The sequence below is a fragment of the Phoxinus phoxinus genome (genome assembly GCF_949152265.1).
Source record: "Phoxinus phoxinus genome assembly, chromosome: 3".
In the NCBI taxonomy this organism is placed as follows: domain Eukaryota; kingdom Metazoa; phylum Chordata; class Actinopteri; order Cypriniformes; family Leuciscidae; genus Phoxinus; species Phoxinus phoxinus.
In genome coordinates, this window is record NC_136878.1 from 17197274 (window position 1) to 17212553 (window position 15280).

The window sequence follows — 15280 nt, forward strand, 5'->3', positions numbered from 1 at the left end:
ATACTTTTTTTCAAGATTAATTGATGAATAAAAAAACACATTTGGCTGTAAACATTTCTTTCGTGAACGAATCGTTATTTCATTTCTTTTAAGTGAATTAGTTCTCGTGAATTTTTTCGTTCACTCGTTCTCCCTTTGAAGTTTATTATTTTCCTGTCTTCAAATACTGACTACTGCACATATAAATAGCATTCGTGTACAAGCAGTGAACCTGAGAATGAATCTTTTTAGTGGACAAATTCAAAAGATTCGAGTCCTTGTGTTGTGGTGACAAAAAATCCATACGCGCTCAAGTAACAAAACAATGGCTTGCACTGCCGCCTGGTGGCGTGACAGATATTCATCATGCCACATTTTCGAACGTTTTATTTATACTTCTATAAATGTTGATATATATTCAATACTATTCACTTTCAGCAAACAACAACAACAAATATAAACTGTCAGTGATTATGTAATTATTGTTTATTTTCCAAAAGATAACAAATGAATCAAACAAAACAAAAAAAAAACAGCAAAAAAGGATTTGTGCAGGATACAAAAAAAAGTTAAGATACAGTATACTGTAGTACCACGTGCTGTAACTAATAAATAAAAATATCCAATTGCGTCATTAAAAATTGAAAGCAGTTGACATTTCATAGATAAAACTGTACTTTAAAAACAGCAAGAAAGAAAATAGGAAGCTTTTGTGTCCAGATATATCGGAGTCAGACACTATAGAAAACACATTTTGCACATCAATAATTTGCTTGTCATTTCAATTTGAAATACAAATACTAAAAATAACTTTGTTTCAGTGGCGTTGTACTGATGTGAATATGAATTGGATGGTTCTCATTTCCTGGATTCCCCTTTTCAAAAGTGACCTGTACAGAAATCAAAGCATCATAACATGACACAAATCTCCACTAGTCTAGGACCCACCACCTTTACGCAGTATCCTCTGCATTATCTAAATATACTACAGTGCATGTGCGATTCAGAAGATACTGACATGCAAGAAAAAAAAGCTTGAAAAAAAACCAAAAAAACAATTAGGGAAAAGCACCATAAGGAAAATGGCTTATATGGTCAGTTGTTCTAGTTTGAACTGGTAAATGAAAGAGAAAGAGAAAAAAACAAACAAACAAAAAACAATGCAGCCACTTCTGTAAATAATGAAAAATGATGGCAGTGTTTAAGAAAATAATGCTTACTGTACCAGCTGCACCAATGTAAGCAACACTTAAACTAGAAGCAGCTTGTTTGGCGTTCCAGCAAGTGTGTCATAAAACAGACCTCTGCATCAAAATGATGAAGAAAAAAATTAAATCAGTGTCTTTATAGTGTCTTTATGATGGCAAGGCAGGTACTGTATCAAGCAATAAGCATCAGATGTGACAAATTTAAATAAGGCACAATACACATTTCCACTGCATCCAAAGCATCATGCTTCTGTAGTCTGTTATTCTGCACCACACAGAAATGAAAAGCTACTAAAATAGCAACTGATATTTCTAAATCAAAGTGGATATCATATTTATGAACAGAAAGATGAAGACATTTTGACCTAAGATGTGTTTATATAACCGAGCCCAGCTCTGAGAGTGATGTTTAAGTGCAAAAAAATGTGACAGTGCACACGTAAAAAGACAAGGATGTTAAAACAGACAATAAATGTCTATACAGTCAAAAGTAGTGAGACAAAAGTGTTTACAGACAACAACAAAAAAAGCTCCTGTCACTCATTCAAAAGTCTTTTAAGAGCAGTGGGAGATACATTTACTCACTGTTTACAGGAACAAATGCAATAAATGAACATTATGAGTTATGAGATATTTCACTGGTGATCCATATGTGCACTTTCTCCCTTCCCAGTGTCCTCACCCGTTTCGGAGTCACTGCACTCCTCCTTTGCCGTCTGATGCTCCTCCCCTTCTGCTTCATTAGCGGCCAACTGGAATCCGCTGTCATCGTGCTGTGATGAAGCCATGGTTTTTTCCACGTGGGAGTCTTGAGTGCTTGCCGTAATGCGATTTTCCTGTTGTTCCGATGCCGACATGACTTCCACTTCCCTTATTGGTGAATCCAAAGGCTTCTGCTCTGTGCTTGAAGGTGTATCTTTGTTTGCGTCTGCTTGGTTTAGTCGTGCCTCTTCTTGGCAATTATGGGCGGAATCTTCCTCCTCAGCTGCAGATTCCTCTTTTGAGGATGATGACTCTACAGCTTTCTGTGTCCTGAGCTCATGTTCCTCTTCCTGTACAGCGTTCTTGATTTCCTGTATGGCACAGTCTATGGCTGACTTGCTCTCGGTCTCCTGCAGTGACTTTTCTGTTGTGCTTTCTTCCTCTTTTAGTGTACTTCTGTTTGTTGGTGGTTTCTCCTCAACCGCATTTCTGTTCACATCCTCTTTGGTTCCGTTGGGGACTTGCTTCTCTGACTTTTGGGATAATGAGGCATCTGAACGTACCTCTGTCGTCTCCTCTGGAATATTCTCCACGCCGGGCACTTCCAGGCACGACTCATTGGGCAGCACTGAGGGGGCGCCTTCCAACTGGATCATGGAGACCACCTGCTTCATTCTGCGCCTCTTCTGAGCCTCGTGATCTCCTGCACTCTCTCCATCTCCTGCGCTCTCTCCATCCACTTCCTCTTGGCCTCCTCCATACTCCTCAGCCCAGTCGATAGGAGGGTTCTCTCCCAGCAGGAGAAGGTTAGGGTCGCTGTTGGTCAAAACGATGCTGTCTCTGTACAGGTTGTGTCTCCTCTGGACGGCTGCTTCCTTCACAGCTGGAAACATAGAAGAAATGTTGATAAGACCACACGTTTGCATAAAGGTACTATGTGAAAGTTTGTGAGATCTTAGGTAGGAGGATATGAAATGGAAATTCAGCCCATCTTTTTTCTAAACGGATTTTATTGATCTTATTGTGAATGATTCATCTGTGCACATTTTATTTATTTTTAGTAGAATCGTTTGATGGTGACGTACAGTATGCTGGACTTTTCCAGAAGGCCTCTAAATGATCACCATGATCAAAACCTTTCTGAAAAACCCGATGTACATCATCTTCTACATGCCTTCTGCACTCTTGATTGAGAGTTCAGTCTTTTTTATTAAGTAAAAGCCCTTTTATTATAATTCCTTCATGGTACACGTGTCTTTTTGCTGTGACATTTCTACATTTACATTTATTCATTTAGCAGACGCTTTTATCCAAAGCGTCTTACAAATGAGAAACAATAGAAGCAATTAAACTAGCAGTAGGACAACAGTATGTAAGTGCTATGACCCTTCACAGTACAATCCAACGCAATTTTTTTTAGAATGGATAAGAAAGTGTTAGTAGTACTGGATCAAGTGCTCAAGTGCTGCCGAAAAAGATGCGTCTTCAGCAGTTTCTTAAAAATGGCTACGGACTCAGCAACTCTGGCTGAGTTAGGCAGATCATTCCACCAGCAGGGAACAGTCATGGTAAAGGTCCGAGAGAGAGATTTAAACATTTAAATCTAAAGGTTTTTCTAAAGGTAATTCTAAAGGTTTTTATGAATTAAACGCAACTTTATAATATAAGATCATTGGTAATATTTCAAGATAAATGTTTACTTGACTTGAAAACTTAGGTTTACTTGATTATCATATTTTTTTATGATTTAGGGAAATCATGTAAAAATGTAAACATCAAATATGATCCATCAGGTTTATGAGGAACGTTCATTGTATTGCAATGAAAACAACAGAGCTTTGATCATAAAACTAAGCATTTAAATATTAAATATAATAAAACATCTTACCAAAATATTACAGGGAGTTATAGGAGTGACAACTAATATGTATGACTTTATGCAAGCAGTCTGCTATACTTTTCTCATTCATTTACATTATATGGCCAGTAGATGAGATGAAATTATGATAGCTTATAAATAACAACTGAACCAAATACATATTTTTGCTCAGTTTGGGTCTGACTAAAATTGAGGCGTTTTTTTTCCTTGAGTGTGAGCTCCTTATTCTCACTATATGTTACAATATACAATACGATACAAAACATAAAACACATATTCAAACTTTCTTTTAAAGGTGCAATGTGTATTATTTATAAGGATCTATTGACAGAAATGCAATATAAGATCCATAACTATGTTTTCAGTGGTGTATAAAGACCTTACTTAATGAACCGTTATGTTTTTATTACCTTAGAATGAGTCATTTATATCTACATAAGCGCGGGCACCCCCTTAAATGAAGGTCGACATATTGTGACGTCATGTTTCTACCGTAGCCGACAGAAAAAAAACAGCGCTACAGAGTTTGCTATGTGGGGAGAAATGTGCTGCTGGTTACGTCGGTACCGTAGCTTATCCTTCGAGTTTGAAAAGGGAGGGATAGGCCGTAAGTTACTGTTTGCAATTCGCAAATCTCACCACTAGACGCCGCTAAAAATCACACACTGCACCTTTAAAAATATTTTGTCTAAAGGTTCAATCAACTGTCATTCCTCATTTCATATGTCAGGCTTTACAGGGTTAGTCCCCGACTGCAAGCTCCCATTAAGATCTTCCTCCATCCAATCAAAAACCAATGGATGGAACCCAGTCCCGTTTTCAATAATCTTACTAGTTTTGCTTGGATGTACGTCGCAATATGGAATAAAACATTTGCTGCTACTTCCTTTACATCGCGACTTTAAACGTTTCAATATTTTGGGTTGTAAGGTCTCATTCTTTGAAAGAAGTCTTACCCATCATTATATCTTTCATCACCGTGTGGAGCACCACTTCCTCAAAGATGTTCTCCACCAGAATGAAACGAGAGAAATCCTCAAAAATGAGCTCCTGGAAACGAGGGAGTTCCTGCGAAAAAAACATAACTTGTATTATTTTGAGTAGTTGTAGATTTTAAGAAGATTTATTGCATTAACAGAGACAGGACTTACAGCAGAGCATGATGGGGAGAGCTGTTTCAACATGTAAGGGATGAATATCTGCAGAAGAGCCTCTCTGAAGAACTTCTTACGAACTGTGCTGCTGTCATAGTCAAATTTCTACGCATGGTACACATTTATTAATATCAAATAAGGACCTGCTGGTTCAAAAAAGATATGATGTGCAGATATGTAGATGGACTTCACCTTGATGACACGATCCTGACAGCGCTGGATACTTTTACAGAGATCCTCCCCTTCCTGGCCTTCCAAACTCTGGTGCAGGAGCTGCTCAAATGTGTACACCGCATCATCCATTTGCTGCATAAAACAGATGGATATGCGCTTAAGGCTGGGATTCACTACACAAATTTTGCCCAGATTTCCCCCACTAATTATTTTCATGCGTCTCCTAGAAATTACTAGGCAATATTTTTTGAGTCGTTCTTTTTGTGTTTATAAAGTCCATGGAATCATGAAAATAAATGGACATAGACAAATGACTTTTCAAAAAGGACAACAGAGATTCATAAGCGACTAATATATGTTAATCCATATTGCCACAAGGGGGCACCACACAGAAAGGGTGGATCAACATTATTTTGATAATTCACAATTCAAGTTTAGTCTTGTTTCTCCACTCCCTGTGCTCTGATATTCTGTCTCCATGTAGCAAAACATTTTTTTTATATAAAGTGCTAATGAATGGTGTTCTTGTGCTCACAATCAGCAGTCATATGCTAGTCTTTAAAACTGTAGCTATGTCATTTAGTGACCAAAATGAGGTTTAACATCTCTACCACAACAGCACATACAGGGCATACAGTTTCATACACAACTAAACCGCAAACCAAACTCACAAAGTGGCACATAGACACACACAAACCGCTTGTTTTGACTACAAAAGCACAAAGCCCCCCCTAACAGAGACATTTGTATACTTCTTCAAAACTGCTGCAGTGTAACAAACCATCTTGATTGCATAAATGTATGCAAATAACTCAGATGTGTGGTACTAGCAAAGTACAAATATATACCACATATCGGAGTTATTTGCATGTACTTGCCAGTATTAGTGGTGGTTGTTTATAAAAGGAAATTCTTCTGAGTTTGCTGCTGTTCTTGGTTCAAAGATGACTGACCTCTCGCATTAGGATTTGGGCTCTCTGGACAAACACGGAGGGGCTGGAAACGTCAAAGCGCTGCTGCAGTCCCTCTAAACTCAGAGTCTCCATCATCTCATAGCAGCTCTGCATCTTTACAGGATGGAAGGCTAGCATGGAGATCTTCTCCATGTGCTGGACACCAGAGAAAAAAGAGTTAAGTGATGTTAAATGTTTTTCATGACTCATGCAACCTATTGGCATTGATAGTACAACCTACGGAAGCTCGTTTCCGCCACTGAATAAAAGGTAATTTTGACTTTTTACATCACAATTCTGACTTTTTTTTTGTTTTTTCTTGTAATTTCGAGTTTACATTTCACAATTCTGACTACTTTTTTCAGAATTGCATGATATAAACTCACAATATCGAATTATAAAGTCAGAATTGCAAGATATAAAGTCGCAATTGTGAGTTATAAAGTCAAAATCTTTTCCCCCCCTTAGAATTGGACATTATAACTCACAATTGCAAGTTTATATTTCAATTCTGAAGAAGTCGTCAGAATTGCGGGACATAGTCAGAATTGCGGGATATAAACTCACATTTCTGACTTTTGTTCTCGCAATTGTAAGTTTATGTAATCTAGCAATTGGGAGTTTATATCTCACAATTGAGAGAAAAACACCAGAATTGTGAGATAAAAAGTTGCAATTATCTTTTAAATGGTTTTATTCCGTTGCGGAAACAAGCTTCCGTAACAGTGTCAGGAGGGGGACAAAAAAAAAATACACAATCCAGTTAAACTTTTATACCTCCCCGAGTTTTTCCTTGTTGCCATCATTGAGGAGGTTCTTGCTCATGTCCACCAGCTCTCTGAAGAACAAGTCTCGCACCTCGAAGAAGCCTCTGCTGGTGGGCTCCATCAGTGCTTCCAGGATTGAGCTGATGTACGGCTCGATGCTCACCTTCAGAAGCTTCTCTGCCTTGGGCAGCACAAGAGCTACAGACAAACAGAAAAAAAAATGCATTCAATTGCATAATGATTAAAGGTTAGGAATGCACTGATATTAACATTCTGGCCAATACAATATGCTGATAGTTATTTTCATGTTATGGATATTATAAATACTATAACATTAAAACTACAAAAAAGAAGAGAGAGAAGAAACAACCAAAGTAAAACAAAAACAAATGTAGTGATCCTCTCTCCAAAAAAAAAAAAAGGTACAAAAGCTGTACCCTTCCAAAAGATATAGATTTGTAACTTATTTACCCCGAAATGTTGCATATTAGTAATAAATGTACATATTAGTTGTGTTCCTTTTTCTGAGAGGAAGAAAAAAGGTTAAAGTGACTTTAGTGATAACAACAGTATAGTGTGTAGTTAAATATACTATAGCTATAAATATGATTATATTACTTAAAAAAATCTGCTATCCTTTCAGGTGCACAACAACTAACCTCAAGGCATTGTGTTTTTAAATGGTTAAACCTTTGCCATAAACTATCACTATCCCTCGACGTTAGTGCTAGATTACGTAAATATGAATATAAACAGAAAAAAATTATATTTATATTAATAAAAAAAATAAAAAAGTAGGATACGCAGAAAAAAATGCATAAGTGTTTTCAGAGGAACACAATCATGATGTACGACATCCTCATTAATTTATAAGCTGTAAAAATGTGACATTTGTCATCTGCCTTCTTTCACAACCACTTTTAAATAAATTTCCTTGAAAGTTAATCACCAGAAACCTGATATGATCTGATGTCAGTTTTCCTCAGATAAACATCAGGGTGTTTTATTTCCGGGTAAGTCACAAGTATCCTATTTGTTTCACTTGATAGAGATAAATAAATAATAAAATCACCAACTAAAGCTACCTCTTATTTTGCTGGTCACATGTTCTTTAGAAGTGATGATCTGGTCCATGTCCGTGCGGATGATGGTTTCCAGTGGGGGGCGTCCTGCTTCACAGCTCTGCACTACTGCTTCATATTGTGCCTGAGCCTGACTCTGAACCAGTCCGTACACTGCATCTGATATCTGACCACAAATCAGACAGAAGCCATTGTAATACATCCAGGTTGTTGTAAAATAGAAAGTACAGGGGCCAGTTGCACAAACAGTCTATGTTTACCAAGGGGTAACAGTCTTACTTTTCAGATTTAAATTAGACCAATCTACCTTTTAGGTAACTGAATTAAAAAAAGTTACAACCAGTCTTGAAGAAAAAAAAAATGAGATGATTAACTTGTAAGACTAGTCTAAGCAGTTTATGCAACCGGCCATATATCCTCCTAAAAAATACCTTACAGTGCTTCTGGGTTTACTGCCACAGAGGTGCCAAAGACACGCATATAATTCTCTATAATACAATAAAACAAAAGTTGCATCTCATGCAAAGTCTACCTATTAGCATTGAGAACACAATTAGAGGTAAATCCTAGTATCATACTTTTACTGTAAAATAACATTTATTTACTTGAAATAATTAAATGAATGTATATATATATATATATATATATATATATATATATATATATATAAAGGTTTTTATCTCAAATTAATGACGTACCAACATCCAACTCCTCTGTCTCTCATGCATCTTGCCCTTCAGTTTGGGGGTGATGAGGTCTCTCATCTCAGGAAGGAGGGTCTCCATGACTAAGTTGGCGAGGATCTGAGAATATGATCGGAAAACAACTGAATGGGTGTGAAAATGGAACAACACTTTAACGTGCATTTCTTGAAAACCAGCATAAAAGTAATTCCTGGAAATGTATAATGTCAACAGTACGTGTGTTTGAGTGACAGATCCGGATCATATACAGTAGGCCTGGAGGCTACCTTAACTCATTCCCATTATATTCTTGATACATACAAGGAAACCTGGCTTGTCTGAAGCACAATACAAATGTACTACTGTCAGACTGGTCTGGGCACTGATCATATACCATTAAACCTTTTATTGTGACTTCCCCCAAAAACCTAGAGGACTTTTGTTACCGCCTTACAAGAAAAATAAACATGTGTAGGCTTAATCTCTATTATTCAGATAGAAATATTGTGAACATGGCTAATCTGTTCCCTACAAATCTAGAGTCAAGTTACTGGAGGCCACACTCCTCCACCTTTCACATGATATATATCTTTTTTGTTCTTCTTTTTTTTTTTTTTTTTACTCGCTCAAAAGAGAAAACAATGCCGTTTAAAAAAAAAAAAAAAAAAAAAAAATATATATATATATATATATATATATATATATATATATATATATATATATATATATATATATATATATATATATATATATATATATATATATATATATATATATATAACGGTGTTGCTGCCAGGAGGATCACATGCTAAACAATGACATGCTAAATGTTTAGCTTTATACTTTCAATATATTTCTTTATCAGATTATATGATAGAGCTGGCTAATATAAATATTAATTAAAAATAATTAAATTCATGTTACAGAGTGTTCCAATTCACAATGACAAAAGATCTCCCTGCCTATTCCTTCAACATTGTTTATATTATATTTCTTCACTTAATCGGTCAGTGTTGTCTGTATAAATGTTAATGCAGAATTAATGTACTTTTTTTCTCTTTTTAATATGAATATCTATTTTCAATATTTATCTATATCTATTTTCAATATTTTATAAAGTAGAGCTGATAAGATACTTATTATAAACCCCACCCTACCATCCTCTTTTCTCTGATGCTACACAAAAAGTATTCTACAGGGACTCCAATTTGAAATGGTTCACATCCTGTGAATCAATTTAGCTCTGACCTTCATGCTATTCTATTATGGCCCAAACAATAACTGTGTGACGTTTTCCACCTACCTAAATGCCTTTTTTCACTCAAAAAAAGAAGAGAGATTTACACTACTACTGTTCCCAACCTTGATGTAAGATCACCGCATAACTAGATTTTTTTTAGCACATTGTTTAAGACATGCTCTGAATATGCTGGTAACTGGTTAGCATGCATGTGTGCACTGCTGGATTCAGCTGTGTTTAAAATAAGCCAAAACATTTTTTTTTTTTACTTAAAAATAAATAAATTCAAATATCTCCAAAGAAAATAGTTTGAGAACTCCTGTTCTAGAATAAAAAATAATCTTGCAAGAGCTGCCTAGGATACATACAAGTAGCCTACCGGTACATGTGTGTTTTACCTGTGGAGGCGTCCCACACATCATGTCCCAGGTCCCATAATGACCATGGGCCTGCCGGTAAAGTCGCACTGCGTCTGTGAATGCCGGGGTCTGAACTTTACATTCTTCAGGCAGTCCTGAGAAGAGATCATCATCATCATCATCATACTCAATTTATTTTTTGTAATTTTCTTGGATATATTAAGAATTAAACACTATAAACATTACATTCTAAATAAAATGACATAATAACAACAACATGGTACAGTTCCTCTCCATTTAGAGAAGTGAAAAGAAGGGGTGACGCACAATGAAAGAAGCGTCATATTTATATGTCTCACAATCAGATTTCCCATCAAACCACAGACTTCAATCTGCTTTGGTCACCGTGGTCAACAGGAAACATTGCCTCATCTGTTACCATGGTAGTTCCCTAAACAATGCTATAGTTATTAGTTACCACAGTATACAGACGAGTCATAGGAGACTGATCTAGCTGAAGTACAGTATGAATCTGACATGGTTGTTGAGACAGTTTGACAAGCTGCTGTTCAAATCTATAGCCTGTCAGTTATGATGACACTCTAAAAGTCCACATATGGCAAAAGCCTCCTGTAGATACAGTATGCGAGCGCGAGTGCCTGAACCCTTACAAAGACAGGAAGTTCAAGCAGGCTGGGTGTGGGGGGCTGGAGGAGAACAGACAGGAAGTACAGCACTCCACATCAGCACAGCTTGATGCCTTTGTGAGTACATGCACACATGGGCAAGCGCATTTATGAACACGTGGGAAGAGGCGGAGATTTTTTTTATGCAAAAACAAGAGAAGAGTTTATTTAGATGATCTTATTTAGAAAAAAATGCATACAGTCAAGAATATTTTTGAACGTGAAGACAGTTATGCAAAAATAAAAAGATAAGCTGCTTTTTCAGGATATATATATATATATATATATATATATATATATATATATATAAAATAATCCACACATGGGCAATCATATTTAACACGTGGGGAGAACCTGAGAGGTGTTACGCAAAAACAGAACAAGCATTACGGGTCACTAATTCTGGCGTGGTCACCACGAAAACAACTGATCCTAAGTCCAAAAACACCAGGTGATCAAAGTACAATGAGAGAAAAATGAGGATCGTTGGTGAGAAAAAAAAAATCATCTTTACACACCATTCCCTAATGACACCAATGAGCTGGTAAATACCTTGCACAACAGGACACTTGGTTCAGATAACACCAAGTTCAAACTTTGAGGTTTCACATTTTTATCCCTTTCAGTCATCATGTAACTGTGTAAATACTTGTGTTTAAGTGTTCAAAAATTCTAATTATTCTGACTATTTCTTCATATTTGTGTAGTTTCTGTCAAGTTGTCATGAAGGCCTTTACGATGACATTCAATAGGCTTTTCAAAGAGCAACTTTGTGTCTGGACACTGGAGAGGTTTTAAACCACCTGGACTCAATTCATTAACATGCCTGTAAACCTGTTCAGTTGCCCAATAAAACCTTTCCCAAGACTGACATGTACCATATACAGTGGTGGAAATGGCTGAGATGAACTGGGGGAACCCTAGTTGGGAAACATTTTTAAACCATAGATGCAGAAAATCCCATTCTTTAATGTATAAAAGTTAGTTTTATTCAAAATAAAACTTTGAATAAAACTTATTCCATATCCCCTTAAGCTTAGTGGGATGTGAGTCTAGCTGCTTCATGTAGGCCACCTCATGACCATAAATAACACAATTTACAGCAAAGTAAGATTTGTGACCTGCCCCAGAGGCTGCATTGCTCCTTTTTAGACATTAAAGCCTCCCTCGCCCAAGCCAAAAATCACACAGGGAAGATCAGAAGAACAAGAAGGACAGAATGGTTCAATTAATTGCCGTCGCATACCAGACTTTACTGGCTCGCCAGTCCAAACAGATTGCTCATGACAGCACGGGCTCACAGAAGTCAACAAGCCAGTATAGTTGCAGCAACGTCTAGGGTTGGGTACCGAAACCGTACCTATGTAACCGGTATGTACTCGGACCGAATCAGAACCTAGATTTCGGTGCCACTTAAATGCCTGAGCTGTCAATTGAAATATTCAGTACATCACACTATCATTTAGTCATTTTTACATTTACCGGTAGTCATTTAGCAGACGCTTTTATCCTAAGCGACTTACAACTGAGGACTACAGCAAACGAGTCATCGTGAAGAGGCAAAACCAACGCAAGAAGTGCTCAAAATACAAACTTCAGGCATTGCTCAGAGTAGCATAAGCCAGACAAGAGAGGATTAAAGGAAACACTTGTCACATCTCACAAAGATTCAGTGTTTTCAACGACATAATGTTTATTTTAGCTTTCAGGCATTTAAATGCACATAAGTACTAAGCGCAATAATAATACTTTCAATTCTAATTTGACTCCATGTTTTATTCATTTCATATACAAATTTTATAGTTAACCATTATAGTTTAATCTTTCCCATTTCACTTTCATTTATTTATTTTCCCAGTTCACTTTCATTTATTTCGGGAGAAGAGGATGAATTGACGCGTTGTAAATCCGACAGATCCGATGAACTGAACAGAACAGAACAGATTGAACTGCGGCGCAAACTAACATGGCGGCGGCCATCACGCATTATAGATCAACTAACATGATCATTATAAAGGGTTTTAAATGATAGAACACATTCACTTGCGCATATTTGAAAATCCGAATATCAGATAGTTCATGATAGTTCATGATAGGTCATGATAGTTAACAAGTTTGTGAATATTTTTGATTAAAAAAGGAAATAAAAGCGATACATCGGTCATACAGCACTATTGTGGCTGCTCACATGAGAAGCATGATGCGTCGCCATGGAAATAATAAGGTGATGCGTTCTAAAATAACGATCACGTTGTGCAGGACATGCAAAAAGTGTCGTATTTTGGCAGAGAAGGCAAATGTGGTCATATTTCTGCAAAAGAATTGCTAAAACTCGAAGCTGGTTTGTAGCATACCAAGAATACCAACAACTTTGCAATTATTGGTACTGTAACTTAATTAGTGTCAGATTGTAGATGGGTTAGGTGGCTTAGATTTTATTTTGAATTTGTTATATACATTTGTTGTGTTGTGCATTTACTTATATTGATATACCAATTCTACCCCTTACCCCTTCACTTTCCCCTTCCCTTCTGTTTTGCGCGTGCACGTGAAGGGGTAGGGCTGTCTCGATTCTCTTTTGGTTGGAGGGGAAGGGCTAGGGGGAAGGGCCAGATAGCCCTTCAAACGAAGATTTTTCGGGACCACAACGAAGGGGTATGAGAAGTGTCACTGCATTGTTGTAAGAATTGTTGGCTTTAATAAGTATTTTAACGACAAATAATGATTTGCTTTATGTTACATTCAATCTTGTGTTCATATTTACAGTCAGTTCCTTCAAAGAAACGTTTGTAAAAAAAAAAAAACCTCCTCTCCCCCGAACAAAGCACACAAGCTATTGGTGCGTTCAAGTCATCTCGTAAAGATCGTATTTATGAGTTGAACGCACATGAACGCCACACAATGTCGTATTTCACACAGTAAATAAATAAATAGGTCAAAATAGGACAAACATAGGTCTGTACCTCCAACGTGTTAATACAACACCACAGAAAACAAGTCCTGTGTATCTTGAAAGTTTGTGATAAACATCGGCACATCTCCTGTGACGTAGGCGACGACGTATAATGACGTGTAACGGTGTAGTAGTGGTGTCCCATTTCTTAGGGGAATATTTTCACCCCTACGCCTTGCCACTGTTTCAAGGGTCAAGGGGAAGGCGAATGGTTAGGGGTAGACGAAGGGGAAAGGGGTAGAATTGGGATTGGGCCTAAGTAAACTTCAAATAAAAAATTCTTAAAATGTAATAATATATTCAAAATTCATTTACCATCGTTTTGTGGCTCTTTTTTATTTTTTAAGTATCGGTTCAGGCACCGTGTAGGCACCGTTTTAAAAATATCGATTTGGCACCCGTATCGTTTGAAAAACCCAAACGATACCCAACCCTAACGTCTAGTAAAGTATGGTAGAAGGATGCATTGCTTTGACAGCCTTAAGATTAAGCAGTCTAATTGACACACTTCCAAAAACAAGCGAAGACTTGTCAGGATCCAGCCCTGATCTAACTCTGTTCATGCACGCTTATAGGTTTACTCCTCTGGGCATTCATTCACAGAATAACACTGTCCTGTTGGAGCACTGCATGTTCCTGGATCCTAGAGTCCTGCCACCTTTTGGGACACAGATAAGCTGTTACAAGCAACTTAATAAATTGGAGTTAAACATCACATTTAGCTCTTAATAGAGAGCTAGTGAAGTGCAATTTGAACCAACACAATGCTTACCACGACCATATCAAAGACATTTACATTTATTCATTTAGCTGACACTTTTATCCAAAGCGACTTACAAATGACAGCAATAGAAGCAATTAAACTAACAGTAGGACAACAGTATGCAAGTAATGCAAATAAAATTAAAAGAAACCCGTGTTTTGATTAAGAAACATTTTCTAATAACCCAAATGTTTTAATGCAAATGCATCTTTTACATCATGGTGTCATGGTTAATCAGTCAATGATACGGATTTAAACTTTAAACATTTTGAGAAGGCTACCCAAAGCTTGCTTTGCTTCAAGACAGGCATCACAGAAACTAATAATCATTTTTAGTTCAGGGAGTTAATCGAATGAATGATTCGGCAGACTGATTCAAACCTGATTCAAAGTAACTCATGAGTTTCTGAATTTAGAGTAATTTGTTCGTGAATCGGACAACACTGGCTGCGCTGAATGTTTTTGATTCACTAAAAAGATCTGGCTCATACGGAGTCTTTTTATTATGAATCCGACCATTTAGAAAGCTGATTCCTATCATAATTTCAAGGTACTGTCTTTATCATCTCTTCACATTAAATTTGGACTGCAAACTCACATTGGCAACTCAGGTTAACTTAACATTACTTTTGCTGTGGCAAAGTAGATTTTACAGCAGCAATGCTCAAAAGGATTGGAGGAAAAGCTGCCACTCACAA

General features: G+C 36.9%; 1 protein-coding gene across 1 annotated transcript in view; it reads right to left on the reverse strand.

Annotated features, from left to right (window-relative positions):
- Positions 1–450: 450 nt before the first annotated feature.
- Positions 451–15280, reverse strand: part of niban2b (niban apoptosis regulator 2b) — a 31276-nt gene continuing 16446 nt past the window's right edge. Inside the window, exons 6-14 of the mRNA XM_079606188.1 lie at positions 10220–10335; positions 8597–8701; positions 7902–8064; positions 6827–7014; positions 6050–6205; positions 5115–5228; positions 4920–5027; positions 4725–4836; positions 451–2772 (exon numbers count right to left, since the gene is read on the reverse strand). Of these exons, the coding sequence (XP_079462314.1) occupies positions 1823–2772; positions 4725–4836; positions 4920–5027; positions 5115–5228; positions 6050–6205; positions 6827–7014; positions 7902–8064; positions 8597–8701; positions 10220–10335 (2012 nt within the window). The 3' untranslated portion in view covers positions 451–1822. The remainder of the gene's footprint in view (positions 2773–4724; positions 4837–4919; positions 5028–5114; positions 5229–6049; positions 6206–6826; positions 7015–7901; positions 8065–8596; positions 8702–10219; positions 10336–15280) is intronic.